This window comes from Falco naumanni, chromosome 3 (assembly GCF_017639655.2).
Source record: "Falco naumanni isolate bFalNau1 chromosome 3, bFalNau1.pat, whole genome shotgun sequence".
NCBI classification, from domain to species: domain Eukaryota; kingdom Metazoa; phylum Chordata; class Aves; order Falconiformes; family Falconidae; genus Falco; species Falco naumanni.
In genome coordinates this window covers 18,526,961-18,549,464 of record NC_054056.1, presented here as the reverse complement: position 1 = coordinate 18,549,464, position 22,504 = coordinate 18,526,961, and the positions used below count along the sequence as shown (strand labels likewise).

At 44.3% G+C, this 22,504-nt stretch overlaps 1 protein-coding gene across 6 annotated transcripts in view; it reads right to left on the bottom strand.

Moving 5' to 3' along the window:
* LOC121084905 (collagen alpha-1(XV) chain-like) overlaps positions 1–22,504 on the bottom strand; it is a 135,824-nt gene that overhangs the window by 92,790 nt on the left and 20,530 nt on the right. For 4 of the 6 annotated variants that reach the window (XM_040586959.1, XM_040586961.1, XM_040586962.1 and 1 more), the window contains exons 3-5: positions 4,020–4,567; positions 579–653; positions 53–154 (exon numbers count right to left, since the gene is read on the bottom strand). In XM_040586959.1, coding sequence (XP_040442893.1) covers positions 53–154; positions 579–653; positions 4,020–4,567 — 725 coding nt within the window. The remainder of the gene's footprint in view (positions 1–52; positions 155–578; positions 654–4,019; positions 4,568–22,504) is intronic. The other 2 variants (XM_040586960.1, XM_040586965.1) reach the window with 1 other exon arrangement.

The following is a 22,504-nucleotide window of genomic DNA, read 5'->3' as shown; positions in this document are numbered from 1 at the left end:
TATCTAAAAAAGTACTATTAAACCAGAAATGTAAAGCAAATAAATCAAATACCTTTACCTTTATGGGAAGATGAGAAGGCGCAAGGACTTCCTGTGTCTTAGAAATACTTTCGTGTTCTTGAATGCTGCCATTACCACTGATGTCCCCTGAAGCCTGTGCAAAATCATGATAGCAAGTTCATAAAAGTCAGGGGAAAAAAGCGTGGTCTCTAAGGAATTGGCTACTTTAATGAAAAAAACCTTTTTTTTCCAGTTGATGAAGCCTCAGCGTCATTATGGCGTTAACTTATTTCAGTACTTACAGCATTTCTTGAAAATGACCCTTCAGAAAAATAAAAGGCATAGTTCATTTTCTGAAAGGTGTTATAGACAAGAGAAAATTATACTTTTTGAAAAATCACAGGTTTAGGGGCTGTGTAGTCAAAAAAAGAGGTTCACACACACAGATAGTTTTAAGTATGATACTATTTTCCCAAAATGACAGACATTTAGCCTTATGAAAAATGTCTAATGGCAAATGACTTTGAAATCTCTGAGGCACTGAGGGTAGATAAAGAAGTAATTATAAGAATACTCACATACGGATCATCATCTTCACAATGATCTTCAGTAGCCCTTGGGTCAGATTTGATTGTCAGATGTTGAATTGAGCCCTACACGAAATAATAAAAACAGTTTAAGGAAGTAATATTTTAAGTAGCATGTGTGAAGGGGTAGGTGGAGGGGTGGGGATTAAACAAATCAACAAAAAAAGCCCAGACTTTTCTGATTTGCTTGGAAAATGATCTGAAGCATAACATTCTATGATAATAAACCAGGTTGGAAAATGTAAATATGTCCTTATGTTTTCCTTTTGCAAAATGTAGAAAAAATCAAAGCTGCCAGAACACAATGACTCTTGTGTCCCAGTGACAGTACAATTGCCACACTATACTGTCAGAGCCCCAGCTGAAGGACCTAGTCCGAGTTCATGTCCTAGAGTCTGTGAAGTACTCTGCTTTTTCTAGTGAAGAACTGCATTGCAGCTGCAAAAATGGTATGTGTGAAACCGTAAAAAGGGAGACAAAGGATGGGAAGGAAATACCCATAACTGATGAAGTAGGTCAGGCAGAGAACAGCTTAAACCTTTTCAAAACAGAAAGGAGATGGATTTTCTGATAACAAACAGTCCTTTTTTCAGAGTTACAAACTGTATTTATCAGTCAGACATGCTGAAGGAGCAGCTACAATTTCATTTTAAAAGTTCAAGTCTTATTTCTTAGATTACAAAGATTCAAAGTGTTTTAAGAAACATTGGGGGATGTTTCCTTGTTATGAAGCCTCAGTTAGGCATGATGCACACGTAGGCAGAATGACAGGTATTCAGATCTAGAGCCATCTCACCCAACACACATGAGCTGCCCCTTCCTGTTTTGCTGGCTGCATTTTTTGTTGTTGTTGCTGTGCTTTTGTATTTTCTGTAGAGAAGAGCCTGAAGAAGCTGGCAGATTTAGTCTTTATCTCTAGAGAGACACAGAATACTTCTCAGTGAAGTGACTTCTCTTCGGGGAGCTAGAACGCTCACACCATGCAAGGGCATCTGGGTTGTGCTCTGTCTGCCGAGTACGACCACAGGCACACAGCAGATCTCACACAGGGGTATAGAAAGCCTGAGCCTTGGTAAGGCAAACTGCAACAACTGTTGAGATGAGAAAAGCAGTATGCTTTGCTGTTACTTAATGGCACCAAAACCTGCAAACTCCAGAGGAGGAGCAGCTACCGTTCGTATGCACTGCTATGTCTGTACGCTGGCTCTTTCCTCTCTGCAGCCATCCTCTCTCCCCACTCTAGAAGTATTGGGGAATTATAAGCAAGAAAGTACTTTTTAAGCAGTACTTCTGGTGGCTTCTAGAAAATTTCAGAAAGGAACAAAACCTGAGATTCTATCCTTAATGATCCTCTAATTTCTGTACCTTCAAAAACCACAAAACTCATGCAGTTGGTGCTTCCTGAGTTTGCAGGCAATCTGAAATAGCTCTGTGAACTGAACCATCCTGTTCTTCATCTATTCATCCTGTTCATCTCAAAACTTAATAATGGGCAACTCAGATACTGAATGGCACCAGACTAACTGAACAGCTCACTGAAAATTTCTACATGAATGGAGGCACAACCAGACATTTAAGCCATGCTTTGTTTTCACAGTATGAGTGAATCACATTTGGAGAACACATTTTTCTCCTCTTGCTCTAATCTGTGTCCCTGGCTGGTGAAAGTAGTAAAATGGAGAGCTTTAATGTGTCCCAGGTGTTGCTGCTAGTCAATTACTCCAACCAGGGAACAGGCATGGCCAAGCCTGCCATGGCAGGGACAGCGGGTGTGAGGTACCGTGTTCCCCCTCCAGGGCTCTGCCTGCTGCTGCCTTCCCTGCTAAAGCTGGTTTGCAGAATCTGGCATCATCACTGGTTTAGCTATACTTGGTTGTTGTCTTTTTTCTACTTCTCTTTACAAGCACCAGGGCTAGAATTTCCTTTTGTTTCCATAAAATCTGATGATAGCTATGTCCTTTCATATCTGGCAACCAGAGCCTTAGACTCACAAATTCCCATTAGCCAGAGCAAACCAGCAACTGACACACATCCAGGGTCATTTGCACCATCAGCTGTGACTCGTTTCTATTTTGAGCAATCAGTGTAAACAGTTCTTGTCATACAAACAGAGCTTGAGGAGGAATCAACCATTTAGTTTTGCTACCCAAAAGCAATTGTGACATAGGACACATGAAAAAATAAAGGCCTAAGATGTACAGTGCATGTCACAATCAGTAGTACTGAAGCCACCAGAATACTGGCTGAAATGTGTGTACTCGATATAGCATACAGAACAGCCTGTCACAGCAGCAATGCCTTAGAGTGTAACCCACCATGCATTCCTGTCACCATCTTTACAGATTGATTGGTGCTAATCTCAGCAACTGATCATTACATGTGTTTTCCAGGTGGGGTACCAAAGTAGTCTCATTTTCTTGAATGTTTCTCATTCTTAATTACTAATCAGGCAATCAGACTCATAAATTGAGTCATTCCATCTGTCTAAGAAAGGTAGCACCAACAGGCTGTTTTCCTACATTCCCTTTCCACCCCTGTTTGCTAGTAATCGATATACTCCTGTAATTCTAGGTGCTTAGACTAGTCAGATAAATGATACAAGTACATCATCCTTGTTGCTTACCAGATGGAGCTCACAACTTGCCAGTACACCTGAACTTTGGAAAGAACATCTTTTTTTCCCCTAACGCAAAGGATCCACTCAGTTTTGTGCTGCTGCTTTACTAATTTAGGGGAAGAGATATTAATCTCACAAAATATTGTACAAGTTTTGAAGTACAAGAACAAGACATAAAAAGTGATGTTTTGCTTCCAATTTGACAATGATTCAATCTCACGTGTATTGATAGCTTCCACATTCTCATTTTAAAGCTCAGTGGCTGAGAATTCCAGCCAGCAGGAAAGATGCTTGCACTCAGCTAAGAAGGCTTGGGAGCCTTGTGGTAGCGGTTTCAGCCCATTCTGTTTCTCTGAAGTACCCGATAAGCTTAAGTAGTATCTTCCAACTTCTTTATCTTTAATGAGATCATTCTTTTCCTGATGTTGAATGCGAAGTAAACACACCTAGCTAATAAGGGTTTAAAATTGTACTTCCTATGAAGATATTATTCTCAGAAGTTCAGCAAATGGATACTCTGAAGTGTGCTCTTCGTTAAAAGGCCATATGAATTTACGTGATATATTTACCTTGAAATTTTTAGTATTCAGACTGAGCATTGAGTTTAATATCTGGACCATTAATAAACTTCTGAGGTTTGCATTTGAAGCCAGAGTTTATGTATCTGCACTGCCTGAATCCTAGCCAGATATGAAAAATACAAACTATGCAATTTGTAACCTCATTTGAGATATAATCATTTTAAGCAGACTTTCTTGGGTAGAGCATACATGCATAAAACACTGAGGCACATGAATTTATCAGACAGGACTTACTGTGAACTTTTCCAGTCCTGTAGCTCCTGCATTACCAACAAATATCCCGGAGCCAGATTCAAATACTAAGGGTTGAGCTGACCTTTGAAACTGAACTCTTTGATACTCCTCACAGTCCATGAACAAAGCAACATCATTTCCCTGAACAGTCACTGTAAACCTATTCCACCTGTTGGTCATCACTGGCACTTTAAATGAAGCAGCCTCTCGGGACACATGGGAACCAGGCTCCGTGTAGTACATAATTATTCTCTGGGTGCTGTCATCAACCGGTGAAAGTCTCATTCCCAGGTAAATAGTTTTCTGGAAGGCATCTGTTATTGCAAATAGCACTCCTCCACGATCACTGTTTGGTTTCACCGTAACTACGATAGCGAAATCTCTATAGAAAGGCATTGGTACTATAGCGCTTGTCAGTCGACCGATGTTAGCATCTGGACCAAAGCTGTATGCTGGAAACCCTCCGTAGCCAGTGACAAAGTAGACAGATGGAGGAAGAGGAACTCCTATTAACTCCGTGAGGTCAAGATGTCCTTTTGAGCCTCGTTCTGTAAAGTGTGCAACAAAAAACACATCATTTATTCTTGAGGTGCACAGCCCATTGGATTTTAATGATTTCAGAAAGATCTTAAAACCTGTAATGCAGTTACAACAAACTGTTGTTGTATGTTACTGAACATACTTCTAATACTTTAGGCCCAGTCTAGTTACTGCTTAAACACATCTAGCCAAATACATGTGTCATACTTTGTCCTTTGACTAACTGACATTACTCATATACTAAAGAAAGGCACATGTAAATGTTTGGTGAAATTGAGTGGCAACAAGTAGTTCCTGCAACATGTATTTTACTTCAGCTGTCCATAAACTACAAGAAGTGCTGAATGTGCTTGCAGAGTGGGTTCAGTGAAGATTGAGTAACCTTTTGTTTTCTCAAATAAATGGAGATCCTTTGCCCTCAAAGACAGCAAGAGTTCTCTACAAACAGCATGACACAGTTTCACAAATACAGGATAAAAATTAAAATTTATTTAATTTAACCCTTGCAATTACCTGCTTCTACAACAGATCTTAGATTTTATTTATGCCCTTATTCTCAGATTTATCTCCTTAGTTGCACTGTGTACATAACAAATACTATTCAGCGACCAAAATTCAGTTTTGAAATGAGAGCATTTTTGCTTTGGCAAACACTCAGAATTAAGTATCTCTGCCAAATATGCCCAGAGAGACAACTCCTTCCTGGCAACGAAGGAGCAGTAACAACAGCTAAGTATCTATAACCAATTTTAACTAGAACCTTGGGAAGACATGCTCTAGCAGCATACCAGACACAGAACTACCAATTTTCTCCTTCTAAGAAGTAAAAACAAGCAAAAGATACTATTTTTAACTGTGAGTGATTCAGATCTCAGTCTACACAGAGCTCCACACAGATCTAAAGGCTTTCCTCCCTTTGCAACTCCTCTAACCTTACAAAACTTATAGCTTCTAATTTTATGTAAAAGTCTCAATTCTTCTTACTGGTGTACATTTTCACCCTTTTGAGAATATTTATGTTATGCAGAAGCAAACCAAGTGCTAGGGTATGTCTTAATGTAGCTACATCATGTAAAACTACCTTAACTCAAACTTCAGCTCACCGCTAAGTAACTGCTGGCTTTCTCAGCAGACATGAAAAAAGATCTCAGTGATCCAAGCAAGTCAGATTTTTAAATCACTTTCTTCATCAAATGCATCCTAACCTCTTTCTATATTCTTCTTTGCTGAAAATCTTCAGATCCTGGGTAAAAAAAGAGGCTGTATTTGGAACCACCGTTGTGCAGTTCCTTTCTACATCTACCTCATACACCAGCCTGCCACAGGTCTCAGATTAAGTCCATCAGATAAAGTGGTGAGGAAAACAGAGGTCCTGTGGTAGAACAGCACAGATGAGGCAAAGTCGTGAAACCTCACTACGAACAGATAGAATTTGTGTCTTATACTTCACTTTCCCCCCTTTTACCACAGCAGGTGTAAATACCCTTCCAGACATAGTATCTGCGCTGGTGAGGGGTGAGGTTCTTCTTTGTACCTCTGCATCCTGCCATCCACTGCTAGTATTCTCAAGGTCCCTCCTTATGATGACATCTCTGCATCAGGGAAGTTCCTTGAGGTGTCCCCAGACAGCATTAAACAAAACTGCTCTGTGGTAACTTACAAACAGTAATTATAAACCTGAGATCTGGCACCTAGAGTAGAGTATTCGTATCTCTGTTGTTTAACAGAGCTTATACACAACACTGAACAGCCCCCATTTCTAGCCAGTACACTGCACTTCCACACAACCTAACCTCGGAGGTGGTATAAAGTATACTAGCATATAGGGTTTAGAGAACCTACCACAATAGAGTCAAAGGCTACAGGATTACCAGCGAGAACACTGGTTTCAACAGTGTACATTTATCCTTGGTTTCACCACTAGAAAATGTATTAGAGGCAGAATTCAAAGGCAAGGCTGTCACCCCTGACATAGACAGCATTACCCATCTTAGCCCTCTTTTAAAACATACAGTTCCAAAGGCCCAAGTCTGAAAAAAAGGAAAGAAATATTGATGTCAAGTCCTTGGAGCAAAAGAAAATTATTAGCCCTGTGTGGCAAGACCAACCTGTGTTGCACTACTGCAAAATAAAGACACTGCTGTTCTCTTCCATGCTGTGGGAAGGTGGTTGAACTGGACTGTCTCAACTACATGAATGCAAAGACTGAAGCTGCACATAAACGACTGTCATATTTGGCCCCAGCTACTCGATTTTTAGCCATAATATTTGTTCAGCTGATATTTTAAGGATTGTCACACTCATTCCATCCATCGTGTTTTTAGCTAGAAATGCCTTTTAAAGCAATTATTCAGGTACATCAGCTGCCACATTTAGCCAAATTCAGCTTCAACCTAACGAACCTTAATAGGTACATAGAAAAGCCGGAACAGCATGCGCAAGCAGGCGTTGAACGTAAGAAGCCAACACCTCTGTAGGCAAAGTCATGGCGACTGGTTTTAATGCAGCCGAGGCAGGGCTGGGGATGGGCATGCGGTGGGTGCTGCCTTTGAATGAAATTACTGCTTTCCCTTTCTTTTAAATTCATAACTGAAGTTCACCTAGTGTTTCCCCCATCCCTCTTCAGACACTCTTACCGGAGCTGCTGTCCACAATCCTGCCCGTGCTTGTGGCACGCCTCTGCCCCGTGGCAGCCGGCTCTGCCCGCTGCGAAGAGCCCTGGTGCCACCACCGCGCTGCGGGCAGCCCCCTGGCACGGTCCGGTAAGGCAGCGGGATAAAAAGCAACGTCCTACGAAGGCTGTCTGAGCCAGAGCAGGCTCGGATCGGCCAGCGTCAGGCACCGCCGTGTCGGCTGCGAGCGGCCCCAGTCGCCCCTGACTCGGCCCGGCGCAAGCCCCTGCCGCTCGTTCGGCATTCAGAGACGGGCGGCAACCGTAATGGAACGTTACTTCACACTGGATGCTGTTGTGAGGTGCAGTAACAAAATTTTTTACCTGCTGCCAAAGTCTATCTGTTTTGCAGTTAACAAGAAATATTTACAGCAATAACATAAAGCAGAGGAGGATTTCCACATCGGCAAGTCATAGAATCATTTAGGTTGCACAGAGTGAATCAAGCGCTGCGAAAAGAAAAGAGAGGGAAACTCGCCAACAGGGCCGCAGCTGTGCCGAGTGCAAGGGCCGAGCCCGGCCCCAGCGCTGCGGGCGGGACACGCCGCGTCCGCCCCGCTCCCGCCGCAACGGGCCCGCCGGCCAGCGCCGTGCTGCGGGAGCCAGGCTGCGCCGGGGCCGGGCCGCGCATCGCCCGCCCCCGAAGGAACGCCGACAGCAACTCCCAGTGCGGACGCGCACGGAGCGGCGGGGCGCAGGGATCTGCGCACGGCCCCGGCCTCAGGCCCCGCCCCCCCCGCGCTCGCCCCCCGCCCCCGCGCCCTCGCCCCCCGCCCCCCGCGCCCTCGCCCCCGCCCCCCCCGCCCTCGCCCCCGCCCCCCCCGCCCTCGCCCCGCTCCGTGCCCGCGCCCGGTCCCACCGCCCTCTGCTGGGCAAAGCGCAGGGGCGTGGCCGCCCCGGAGGCGGCGCTCGCACGCGGGCACGGCGCAAGCGGCGGGCAGTAGCCGTCTCTTACCCATCTCACCTGCTCGGGAAAGCTTTGTCCGGAGAGGGTGCTCTCAGGCTCACCAGCAACAATGTTGGGGCTTCTGTACAAACCATTTTCCAGGTTTTCGGATCTAGTACTGGACTGTTGTCTTACCGTGTTGTTAGCTGCTTGCTTAGAGAACCTTCCGGATACATTTCTGTGCGCATGGCTTTTTGTACATAAACCCAAGGCCCTTTAACGTGTACTTCTACTCAGTGACCTGTTCACCTTCAATGACAACAGTCTGTGTTTAAAGCACACCCGCTCCTTCAGGCCACAGCAGCACAGCGTGCCTGACACCACAGAGTGCAGCAGCTGCTGCCCCCCTGCTCTCAGAAACGGGCGGGGGGCAGAAGCGGGGAGATTTACTGATCCAACTGCAGCGGGGCGGCACAGGTAAGCGAGCTGTCAACGGCTGCTCGGCCCGGGAAAGCCTCATGGCTTGGCCTGGATTCAGGTTTGGACAGTTGCAGTGACTCACCCAATTCCATAACAAGGAACCACCGTGTGCCACACAGGTGTAGGTGCGCATGGTGGTAAAGAAGAACGAGCTTATGGATCTGGTACATCCCCAAAGGATTAGCACAAGAAAAGGGAATTGGTCTTGAAATTACACCTTTCAAGGGTAACCAAACTGCTCAAAAGGCCTCATAAACAGAGTATGAACCAGGTGTGGAAGGAATATAGCAAGTACAGAGGAAAGTGTTGGGGGCTGCAAGGTCAGAAGGAGAAACAGGACTCTGATTTTCATACGCACGAGTGCGAAAAGCAAAGGCAAATTGCTAAAGATGCCCTCCACAGAAAAAGACAAGATTTCCAAACTTGCAGGAATGCTTCTCTGTAAAAAGACCTTCAACTAAACATACACACACACACACCAGCAACAACTTGCCCTCTAAACACTGCAAAAAATTTACCAAGAATGTAGAAGCCTTGCAAGAGCAGCACAGCAGGGCACAAGCAGTCCAGGAGACCTCAGGAGTGCATTAGTGCTAGCCTAATTAGTGCTAGCTAACTAGAGTGCTAGTTCCAGTGGGAACTGGAGGTGACCCTGGAGCTGAGGCAGGGATGCTGGGCCCCGTACTTAGAATCAGGGAAGAAGTGGGAGATGTGAAAACTGAGGGCAGGCTTTGCTGTAGTGATCGTAAGAAGATGTTCATGATACGATCTCAGCATCCTGAGAGGGTGGAACAAGGCAAACAGTAGCTTGCAGCCCCAGACCCCTGAGGAGCTGGCTCCAATTGACCCTACTTTGAGCAGGGGGGTTGACTAGAGTATCTTCAGTGGTCACTGTCAACTTCAACGATTCTTTCACTTTATGAGTTTAAGCATATTTATAATGCCATAGTAATAGTTTCACTGCCTTCTGAAAGTGGAATTTTGAAGCAACCTGCTATTGTAGTATCCGCACCAGTATTCAAGCAATCAAAGGGTGACAGTTCTTTAGAACTGTCATGGGCATGTAGCAGATCTGTGTCTGACGGCACCAACAATTGCTCTGAATACAAAGGTACGGGCGAGGGACAGGGGGCTGGGGAGCTCCCCAGTGGGAAAGGGCCTGGGGGGCTGGTCAGAGCCCCCAGCGTGCCCAGGTGGCCAAGGGGGCCAGCGGCGCCCTGGCTGGTGTCCGAAGCGGCGTGGCCAGCAGGCCCGTGGCAGTGCCTGTCCCCCCGCGCCGGGCCCTGTCGGGGCCGCCCCTGGAGCCCTGGGCTCAGCCCTGTGCCCCTCGCTGCCAGAGGGACGCTGAGGGGCTGGAGCGTGTCCAGAGCCGGGCAGGGGCTGGGGAAGGGGCTGGGGCACAGGCTGAGGGGGGAGGCAGCCTGGAGAGGAGGGGGCTCGGGGGGCCCTGATGGCTCCCTACAGCTGCCTGACAGGGGGCTGTGGGCAGGGGGTCGGTCTCTGCTCCCAGGGAAGGAGCGACAGGAGCAGAGGGAACGGCCTCGAGCTGCGCCAGGGCAGGGTTAGGGTGGGGGTGAGGGGACATTTCTGCCCTGGAAGGGTGGTCAGGCACCGGCACAGGCTGCCCGGGGAGGGGGCACCGGCACTGGGGGCGTTTCAGAGACGCGTAGATGTGGCGCCTGGGGACAGGGTTTGGTGGTGGTCTGGGTCGTTTTATGTTAATGGTTGGACTTGATAACCCCAAAGGTCTTCTTCAACCTAAATGATTCTATGATTCTATGATTACTTCTCTGTGCCCTGTCAGATTACACTGATGGAGCATATAGTTATTGGGCTATTCTATTCTGGAATGTTAAGAACAGCAGAAGTCTAAAAATTGAGTTTTTCAGAAATCTGATTGATATTTGTAACTCCTGCCAACTTCCAGTATTTGGGGCTATGGATTCTTTACCCACTCTCAAGACTTCAGGAAGGCTGATCAGTGGCTTTAGCAACAGGCACCCACAAACATTTTCAGCTTTGCTGTTACATCAAGAGTCACTATTTTAATTACTTCCTGTCTAACTTTTATTTTCTTAACTGACATCATGCTTTGAGCTGGTGGAGTGCATGCACTCTCTGACTGAATCAATCTGTCTTTCTCCAGCCCTGGAGGGACAGATTGGACAAGAAACAAAACCTCCTTTTCTCCACTGCCTGATTGGATTTAGATGACATTTGCTGCTGGAGAGTTGGCAGCTGTGCACCATGGGTTGTCTCTGTGAGTAACTAGCAGTAGTTACTAATAACAAGAGTAGTACTCATTTTACTACTCAGTTGAATAGCCAGATCGGATAGCAGATGTACCACAGCACTTCATCCCAGACAAAGCAAAACTGCTTGTCAGCACACAAGAACGCTTGTTGTGCTGCAGCATCATGGTATGTCTAGACGTGTGGAAGATTTCTATTTAGATCAATCTCAGGTTGAATTAGTGAGCACTGATTTTCTCCCTCAGTATCAGAACTGCTGTGAAGCACAGGCTGTTGTTGACAGCCTGTACCCTGCATAGGAACAGAGCTCTGTGCAGACATATTTAATATCTGCTTGTTTATGATAAAATTGCCCACCGCCTTTCCATTCCTGTGCATGGCTGAGGGAGACACTGTGCAGCAGGATCACTTTGCTCCTTTGTACATGCACAGTTCTGGTCTCAGCAAACTGCAGCAAACAAGGTGTCATCTGCAGCGCACAGCAAGCTCACTCAGCCTGTTGCGAACCAGGGGACGCGTTCACATGTGCTATCTGCTGATAAGTTTTATGGTAGGTAATTGCTTACATCCATGAGAACAACTGCCCTTACGTGACAGAGGAAGGCGCAGGAATGTGCAGAAGGCTGCTCCACAGACTTCTTTATCTTGTTCCACAGCTCAGTTTAACACTGAGTCATAAATGTTTTCCCCAGCTGGTACACAATATAGGCACAGTATCAGATCATTATTTAGATTTCAGTCGGAAAAATATATTTCAAGGATAAGGTTTTGTGTACTTTCTCACAATTATTAATTGTTAATATATTTGCTAAATAATATTTTGCATTTAAACTTCAAAAAGTGCATCTAATCCCATTCTGCTAAAATATATCGTTTATCTCAGGGAAATAAATGTTCCTCAGTCGAGGTTACTTCTTAGAACATGGGTAACACACTACTGCATCCATCTCCCTAGTACTACCTCAAATGTGTTTTGTCAGCACAACAGAACATTTTGTTGATCTTTAAGATCAAGAAGGAATCAGAACTGATCAACAAGTTTGCCTGAACCTTAAATTTACAGTGCATTCTGCCCTGTTAAAAAAAAAAAAAAAAAAAAAAAAAAAAAAGTCAGATTTTCCTCAGAGACCTAGCACTGGTTCTGAAGTCAGTAGGAATGTTCTCATCCATTTCAGAGGATGTGAGCTTTGGTCCTGCACTACTTTAGTAATGTTATCTTTAAGGCTGGGTGGAACAGGAGTTAGCAGAATATGGAAACAGAATGGTAAAGCTGGGCAGAGCTTTATGAAAGGGCTACGCACATCTTCTTCTGAAAGCAAACAAACTACAAAAGTTCCAGCTGTCTGACCTGTGGTTCCTCTGGCACTGGGCATCGTCCACAGTCACCACAGCATGACAGAAACTAACTTCTCCTGTGGCCGCAGAGTGCCATTCATGTTTCTGTGTGTCCAGTGCTGGCACTCAGCAGGTCACAAACAGGAGCCGCCTTTGCTGGATGTGGAATTACTAGATCTGACCTGATCAGGTGTCTGCAGAAAATTACATCAAGTTCTCCAGTAACACGAGATAGATGAGCAGCATCTTCTTTCTCTGAAACACCTGGCTCTAGGAGGATGGTTCAGCCCTGGAAGATGACAGGGCTGTTTTTGAGATAAAGGCTGCATGACTGGGCTTCGCCGAGTTAAAGGCTGTACCCATGGCCACACACAGAGCCATAATCCTGGCCACAGTACCTGGACAGAGAGCGGCAGGGGGAGGGAAAGGGAGAAGGAGAATTAATTGGAAAAGAGGTGCGAAGGGGTGGGGTGCTCTGCTGGTACCTGTGTCGGGGAGAACATGGAAATAGGCTGGGGGAAGGGAGTAGTCCCCAGGGGGATCAGAGGGACTGATGCAGCAGAAGCCCCACGGCCGAGGGGTGACTGGAGGCTCAGGAGGGCACTTGGGGTGAGCAGAAGCTCAGCTGAGAAGGGGTGCAGCACAAGGTGGCAGGACAAAACCTTATGCAAAAGTATAAGTTTAAGGAACTTTACTATTTCTTTAGAAATACAGAAGCATATTCCACCTACTTCCCTGTGACAAAGCTGGTACTAAAATGGGTTTTGGGCCATTCTTGTGCTGTGAACGATGCGAAGTTGCTGCTGCATGCAGCCTTGCTCAGGCAGGGCAGGTGAGTGTGTGAGAGGGAAAGCGCAAGCTTCGCTGGCATCCACCTTCCTAAGGATAACGGGACAAAGCGCAGCTGCACGAGGATTATGAGTCTGTACTGAACGTCGCAGCTGCCCAATGGTATCTGCCAGGGCAAGGCAGGACACTGGCTTTATGAAAATTTATGTGCGGTATAAATATGTGAACTGCGGTACAGGCCATGTCATTGCCAGCCAGAGGGACAAGTGGCCTTCAGTGATCAAAGGAGAGCAGGAGCTTTTGCATTTCACCACTAGGCAGCAACACAGCACTTCGTGAATTGGACTGGAGTTTTGGTTTAGGAAAGAACGTGTCTTACGAATCACCAGTGTCAGCTCTGCTGTGTGCGCTCTCCTACAACTAAGCTAGAACATGTTTTAATTTCCATTACATTCGCAACAAAACAGATGTGAATTATTGCCTTGCCCTATTTCTTTCACAATGATCTTGGAAATCAGACAAAATACATTAAACTAGTCTGCTGTGTATTTTCTTGGGGAAAAAAGTTTGCATTGCTGTTCTTGTTTTCCCTTCCCCTCTCTATTTTTTTATCTTGAATTTTAAGGGGGAAAATTCTTGCAAGGCTGTGAACAACACCCTCATTGCCAAAATATGTATTTCTAAGACGAAGACAGTTCTCCTTGGAAGTGCTGGGAAAGCCATCTGACGCTTTCCTAGATTTAACAGTTGTAAATGCCAGCAGAGTGCCTGCCCAAATGTGGAAAAATGGACACCTATTTAAAGACACTTACATAGTCTGGCACACTGACCTCGATATAAATTCTCATTCCATATAAAGAGATTTAATGGGAAGCCAGGACAGAGAACACTTAATCAGCAGTTCCTGCAGTTGCTCCTACTGCCTTTGCTAGACCCCATCCATCTCTGCTACAAGGTTCCGTCCTTGGACCAGGGGCATGAGAAGGATATGAGCAGATGCGAGTTGTGGGTTACAACTCACTCCATGAAAATTAGAAAATTAGAAACCTTCACCCAGAAATGGTCCTTTCCTCTTCACACCTACCACACCATATCTCTTAGCTCAATCAAATGATCTGAAACACTACAGTCTCCCTGTATTTCCCTTGAGTCACTTAGCACACCTTTCCACTTCTCCTGCAACACTGTGAATGACCCAGGTTCTCTCTCATGTCAGAAAATCCTGCCCCAGACCACCGCAGGCATAGTCAGTGCTGCTATAAGAAGGCAGGTGTCATGCTCCCTGCTCACACCACTCCCACAACATCTGTTCCATCACAGCATCAAAAGCCAGAGCCTGTGCACCCAGTGAGACTTACGTTCAGGCCAAATGCCTATGCTGCCTACAGTCTGAGCTTGCAAGCAGAGCCACAAGCCTACCCAGGAACAGCCGAGGGCAAGCGTTATCCCAGGCATGGCTGGAGAGGCTGCCCGCGGGCAGGCATTCAGTGGCACAGGAGAGGAACAAATCGCTGATCTATTTGTGTGGCTTCCACAGTCTGGCACGGTCTCTGTGTGCCAAAGGCTGATACGTCTATAGGACATCATCAGAGCTTTAGGCAAAGCTTTATGAGACTTTCCACTGATCTGAGGGTGGAAAATCACTTCATTCTAGGCCAGGTTAGATCAGAGCAGAAAAATAGAAATATTGCAGTAACTGGGGGTTAGGTTTTTTGATGTTTTGTTTGTTGTGGTTGTTGTTGTTGAAATTAAGAGCTACAGACCTATCAAGGTAATGAAAAATCAAGGATTTTTTTGTGCATCATTGACTCTTAAACAGCACCTTGAGACCTGGTGAACTGTATTCCTCTCAGATGACTAAGCTATTCATTCTCTTACATTAACTAACATAAATTGATACTTGTTAAAGTTACTGAAGTTTTACTTTCAAGTCCTTAGAAGGACTTCCGTTGTCTTCCAGGAGCATCCCTTTCATAAATATTCTTCAGTTTATGTACTTGACATTTATTATTGCTTTTTATTCTTCTAAGTATATTCTCTACACTATTTGGTTTAGTAGCTGAGAGATCTGATATTACAAAGGGCCAGGATTCAGGGAAATTGAAAAATGATTGTGAGGTAGATGATATGGGAACAATAAAATCTAAAAATATGTCTTGTATTGGACATGAATATTTCTTACAGCTAAATGCTTTTATAGCATGGATGCACCAGTAAAAATGTAGAAAAAAATATCCAGCCAATATAATCCTACTTCTTCCATCTTCCTTTTCCCAAGAATTTCATTTCCCAAGAGCTACATTACACTACTTTTATATCTTAGTGTAAATCACATATGCTTTTATTATGTTCATGTTTTTTCATTTCCCCAGTGAATGCACTGAACAGATTAAACAAAATATCTTAAAAATGTCACTTCTGGTACAAAAAGTTCTAAGTTAAAATCCTGGCTAAAGTCCTAAGTGAAAGACCTTCTTGTCTTAAACTGACTCATTAGTATAAATGATCACATCCCACAGCACACTGTTAATGGCAGCCTAGGGCCAGAGAAAGCTTTCACAGTCAGAAACTGTACAGGCGAGTATAATTTGCAAAAGCGCACTCTGCTGCAGTGGCAAATTCCGCCAGGGACCAGGAGGGCCAGATCCACCAAAAGCTTTGTTTGGTTTTAGATACACTTTTGTCAAAAGCTCAAACCACCTTGTTGATTTACATTGTGTTTTTTCTCTTTTTGTAACAATACCAATTTCCTAAATGCTGACCAACTTCATCTGCCACAGCTTTCCCATTGAAACTTAGGCCAAGAAAGCCGGGACAGGAATAAACATGCTGTTCAAGGGCTACTTTTCACCTCCGGATGGATTTTTTTCAGTAATTGTCCCTTAACGACGGATCACAATTACAGAAGCAAAAGCACCCTTTCATCTTGCTTACTTGGTTGGATTCTGCTTATTTAGTTTGATTTTCTCCTGACACTTTAGACTAAGCTGGGAAAACCCCTCTGTGCAGGAGCATCTTAGCTCGGGGGACCCTCCACTGCCACCCCAGTGCCTGGTGCATGGTGCGTGGTGCATGGTGCCTGGAGCCTGGTGCGTGGTGTGTGGTGCCTGGAGCCTGGTGTGTGGTGCGTGGTGCCTGGAGCCTGGTGTGTGGTGCGTGGTGCCTGGAGCCTGGTGCCTGTTGTGTGGTGCCTGGAGCCTGGTGCCTGTTGTGTGGTGCATGGTGCATGGTGCCTGTTGCCTGGTGTGTGGGGAAGGAGCTGGCTTCTCCTTTGCCTCTGCTCCAGCGCAGGGGACATCAGCTGGCCACCCTGCACGAGACCACTGGCAGCACCAGGGGTGCCGAGGCCTCCTTTGGACCAGGATTGTACCTTCCGTTGTCAGGAAAGGGTGAGCACTTACTAAAGCTTTTCCAGCTTCTAAAACACTTATGCAAACGCGCTGGTTCTCCAGGCAGTCCCTCTCTTGGTACAACAGCATTTCTCCTGCTTCCTCTGCTCCTGCTCCATCAGACTTGTAAGCACCCGATGGCCATCAGGCCCCTGTGTCTGGGTCAGACCTGGTGCATACAAGCTCAAAGTAGGCTCAGAAACCGTTGCACAGACACATGCTGCAATTATGTGTGCCTCGCCTCCTTGTGAAACCAGGTTAAACTCAATACATCCCTGTAACACACGCGTACAGCTCTTCCCTTGAGTGCGAATACAGCAGGCTCTTTCTCTCTTCGGCTCTGTGGAGTAACTGCTGTTACTACTCAGAAACCACAGATTTCCCACCACGGACCTCACACATGATCCTGTGCAACAGTAAACTAAGAAAATCTGATTTTAGCTACATGACTTCATAAACAAATATTTTGCAAGGCACTTATTAGGGGAATAGTTATCTTCATTAAGAAGAACATGAAAGTTTCCTTTAGAAGAAAATGAAGTAAAAAGTAAGTTTAATTGAACTTAGCATAAGATAAACTAATGGGATGCCAGATATAGGTATTTCAGACTTTGCACTCCATTCATATAGATGGAGTAATTCAGTGTCATGACTTTGCTTTCACCCAGCTTCAGATGCGTACAGCCTCAGGCACTACATTACCTGTGTTTCAGGGACTCTCTTCACAGCCAGAGATACTGCAGGTTCAGAATAAATCCACAGGTATGGGCTTATACTGGCCTCACTGCTAGCTCTGTTAGATATCACCAAAAAGGCCAATATACTATGACAAGTTCTACAAACAAGATTTATCATCTTTTTTTTGTTGTTTTAACCCCACACTTTCAACCGAAATAATACCACGGAACACTAATAAACTGCTGATTTTTTCCAAAAATGCCCCATGCAGAAGTGTCGGAGCTCTGAGATGTTCCATGTAGCTGAAGACAGAAGCCTGTCTGCAGGGTATGGCCAGGTTTGCGGGCACACATCCCACCCTCTCACTCCACCCCTATCAGCTGCCATCATACAGCCCCAGGGGCAGTCTCATGCAGCAGCTTCAGAAACTTGAGAGCACTAAGACAAACTTTTCCTTTGATTCAAAGCTACATTTCCCTTGTGCTGTTTCCAAGGAAGCATGTCAGGAGCAGTGTGACAACGTCAGAACAACTGCTTGGATCAGTTATTTCTTCAATGCAGTTCACAATTTTAATCAAACTGTAGCATGTAAGTAAGAATTTATATGTATGCCAAAGCTTGAGTTTGGCATTGACAACATTGATTGCTGCCTGGCAACTAAATTGGGTAGACTAGATCCTCAGTAAGATCACTGACTCAAAGTCAAGTAGTAGATAATACATTTTCCAACATGCTAACGTTCATTTTAACAGCTCTACTGTCGTGTTTAATTATTGAACTAATTCTTTTGTCTCTGGAACTTACTGCCCACAAGAGCAGCTCTCCACTTCTTGTATCCAATGTGGTTTAATCAATAGATTATGTCTAGAATAACTGAATCATCTGTTAGATTCTACCCAGATTTTAAAGTTGAATGACCAAAGGGAAAGAAAATGAACAACAACAACTTTTTTTTTTTTTTTTTGCCACAGTAAGAATATATTATGTTTTACATGTGAATAGCCAAAAGTAATTTGATTTCCTCCAGCGTAGGTAGAGAAATGCAGAACTCTTATTTTTGGTGACTTACATTTTTAGTTCACTCAAATGTTATTTGATCCAAGAGCTGGAAAAAAGACAAGAAGATAAAAGTAGCATACAGCAGTTATTCTGAAGTCTTAGCGCCTGATACACAGTTGAAAATCTCTCCCAGATAAGTCTCAACTGCACGCTGTCCCAAACTTGAAGAACATAGCTGATTTGCATCTGTATCCAATATTTATACATCCATGTAAAGTGTGTTGGCATGTTGGCTTTCTGCTTTTAAAAAGTCAGTTGACAAAAAATGTACTTTTGGCTTAAGTTTCAAAGGTTACTTTCTCAAGGCTATTACAGTTGTGATGAGAAGAAAAAGTAATGTCCTTAGAATTTACTGCATTTTTGTTAATTCTCATTTGAACAGAATATTCAGAAAGTAAAAAAACAAACCACAAACCCACACAATAAAAACAACCACAAGGTTGTTGGCATTTTTTGGCAATGATTATAGACTTTGCTCTTTATTTTCATTGTCTGAACCCTCATTTGTATTGTAAGACACTGGTTTCCCCAGTTTCACTGGTGGTGAGCACAAATGTGTGTTAGTAATAACACAACTATGTTGCCTAAGGTTTTAATTACGTCTGAACTAAAGCACGCTCTTTGATGTGTCAGGACTTCAACGGAAGTCTTCAGGTAGTGGAAATTAGAGCATCATGCAGGCTAAAGGCTAAGCTTTCCAAGCCCCGAGCAGTGAGTTCTCCAGACCCTTTCAGCTGTCTGCCCTTTCCTCCACCATCAGCTGGAACCACTTGCCTCCGGCGCCATGCCACATGTAGTCAGATATGATTTCACCTTTGGTCTGACTTTCTACAGCAGCTTCTTAACAAAAACACTGGACAAAGGCATCCCATCCGATGCACCAAGCTCCAGCATCAAGGAGGCATTTTTCAAACCTTAGGCTTTTTGGAAAATACTACAGGTAGCGCTGCAGCCCTATTCCCTGATGACATACCACAGCTTAGTCCTGTTCTGTGGCATATGCTGTGCAGGCCACGACCAGCCCTCTGAACAGCAATGGGCTTGTGAGACCAACAGGCATCAAAGTCTTCGGTCTCTTTTGAATGTGCTGTCAGTCTCGACAACAAAAATGTCACAGTAATCTTCCAAACCTCTACCTCTCTCCCATTCCCTATTTGCATTTACACAGCTATCAGGGAAATGTAAAGAGAACAGGATCTAGGCATTCCGTCTCTCTTACCAGTCTTTGTACCAGAAAAGAAAATTAAGCTTATACAGGGGTTTTGGTTTGTTTTACAAACTGTCCTAATAATTGAATAGTATTTCCCACATGCACATTTCTGAGCATGCACTAATAGCATGAGTACTCCGAAATCGACTGAGATAACCTATTTTTCTGGCCAAAGGATTTGAGAAATAAGTATGTTCCATAACTGAGAAGATTACCCTCCTTGCACACGTGTATGCATGCGCACATAAAACGTGATTGTGAAGGGAGAATATAGCTTCAACTAAGGTCACATTTTCAGCTTGACTTCTATGGGAGAAACCTAGAAGCTGATGCATCTGGGTATAGTTTTGCTAAAGTAGTTTATATCTTGATAAAACCATTTATTGGAAACTCCACTGTGAAATCACAACTCACCCCTTGGAAAAATGTATCTTAAGAAAAAAACAGGTACCAGAAAATATGATTAACAAGAAAGAAACAAGTGGAAAAATCCAGAACTGTCTCAGTCAGTCCTCCTTTAAGGTTAATGGTTCAACAGCCAAGCGTGGGTTGCTTAGGAACAGAGTAGGTACAGCTCCTACTTCGAGTACCTGCACTGATTTTCCACTGGCATCCAGTAGGTCATAAAAGCCCTGTTGACCTCCACAAGTTCAGGTTCATCCCCTGAAAGCTGCACTTTAGGACTTACGGCAGCACTCAGTGAGCTTTGATCTTCTCTTTACATGCTACTCCACATGCAAAATGCTGCAGTAATAAGGAGCACCCAAGTAGCAGCAAAACCATGAGGTAATAGGTTAAACTTGAAACAGTTCCAAAACTTGAGGAGGAAAGATTGTTTTTAAATTGGTTTCTTGGTTCTCAAAAGCTCTGTAGTTGTTAAAAAAACAAAGTAGTGTAACAAATCTTCAGACAGGGTGAATTACAGTAGTTCTGCTGCTTTCAGTACAGCTGTGACAATTTTATGTAATATAGCAGTTACCCCCAGTACCCAAACTGAGACTACGCAAATGTGGAAACATATGGTTGACAGTAAAACCAAACTTCTATTCACCAGTTATTTCATCACCCTCGTGTCTAATCATCATCCCCTTGTTTAAATGCTAAATATGTTCCACAGAAACATAAATTACAATTTTACATGATCATTGCAGCTGAAAGTATAAGGTATAATCAGAACATTAAAATTTACAATACGGAGATCAAAAGTATCAATTTCCCCACAAAGTCCCCAAGAACTTTTCCATAAAGATTAACTTCCTTGTGAGCCAGGCCAGTTCCCAGTGGTCTATCTGGCAGCTGCATTGCTTGGTTTGGAATAACACCGAGGAACTAGCTGATAAAGCCTGTGGGGTCCTATGTAAGGGGGTTTTATGTTATTTTAAAGTAAGGAAAATAATCAAAAAATTATTTTGGCTTATAGAATGCAACTGCAGAACTTCAGACTCAACAGGGCAAGACATTTATCTTGGATCTAACAGGATGTCTCCTTCTGCAACTGAAATTTTGTGGTTCTGTTACATGACCGCGTAGCCAAAGTCACATAGTTATTAATGCATTTGGCTACACTCTCCTATCTGGTACGTGAACATCTGCAGTGGCCTGAAGTGACCTAGAAAATTCTGATGCGCAAGAGAATAAAGGCGGGTTTTTAAAAAAACAGTGAGTAGATATCTGGAGTCGTTTCCCAGTGGAGAGGTCTGCGCCTGTCTGAAAGGGAACCAAGAGCAGGCTAAACGTTCTGACCTGGATGAAAACCAGTGTTGAAAAGAAATACCAGCAATACTGCCAGTAGCTTTACACTCCTGTCTTGCTTTGTAACTTTTGCCGGTTAATAGTAACTGCTACTAATTAATAAAAGTAATAGCTACTTAGTAATACAGCTCATGGCAGCAAACTGTTAATAACAAACAACCTCCTTGTGAAGCAGTTTTGTATTTGAGTGGCAACTTAATATATTTAGTTAAAACGGGGTGGATGTTTTCACCGTTGTCCTTCCTTTTGTGCCTTTTCTTTGCCTTCATAAACACTTTTTCAGAAAGTGGCACCTGGCCCATCGGTTCAGTCGTAGCAGCAAAGAGTTCATATTGTGCCAAAGGCTTCTTTATATATATACATATTTTTATGTATATAGATCTATCTATATATATACACACACACACGTGCGTGCACACATACATGTCTTCCATAGGACATCAGGAAATGTGGCTGCAGAAAAGAGGGCTTGAGTCCTTTGAAGCCTCACATTTCTCTAGCTATTAGAGACAATTTTCTCCAAGGAATGTCAAGGACCTGACACACAAGACCTTACTATTATATTCTTGTGAATTTATCTAAACTTCAGAAGGGAGGGTGCAACACGGATGGCACCAGGCTCTTCTCAGGGGTGCCCAGTGACCGGAGAAGAGGCAGTGGAACACGGGAAACCCTCTGAGCACAAGGAAACACTTGTTCATGGTGAGGGTGATGGAGCACTGGCATTTGTTAGTCAGGGAGGTTGTGGACTCTCCATCCTTGGAGTTATTCAAAAGCCATCTGGGCACAGTCCTGGGCAACCAGCTGTAAGTGCCCTGGGTTAGCAGGGGAGTTGGACCAGATGACCTCCAGAGGTCCCTTCCAGCCTCAACCATTCTGTGCTTCTGTGGTTCTGCAACCAAGAGACAGGATTACAACAGATGGTCAACCCTACCTTTAGAGTTCCTTCACACTTTACCTCCACCCAGAACTGGTTGTAACAGTACAACGGTAGAACGGTTGTGCAAGTGTCTTGAAAAACAAAGGGAACGGAAAGTGTCCGAGCACAACATTTCAGAGAAGTTAAAATCTTGAGAGACAAAAAAAGGTGAAAAGAGACCCAGACAGGCCACATAGTAATATACATTAAAAATAATCTATATCTGATTCTAAAGTATTTATTTTTCCCATTTTTTCTTATCCTTTCATTTCAAAATAGTTTTCATAGTGTAGAGAGCCACTGATTGACTTCCCACTTGGAAGTCCCATTTTATTTTCCACAAAACACGCCACTAAGGAGACAGTCTAAAAACCAAGGAGTGAGTAACTCTTGCTGTGCAAGCTGCCAGAGGGCTCAGGTAGTAACCATGATAGCTGGGTGATGCACCAAGGGACCACAAGCCTGTACCCTGCTCTCAATCAATGCTGCTGAGATACATGTGTGTGTATATATATACACACACAC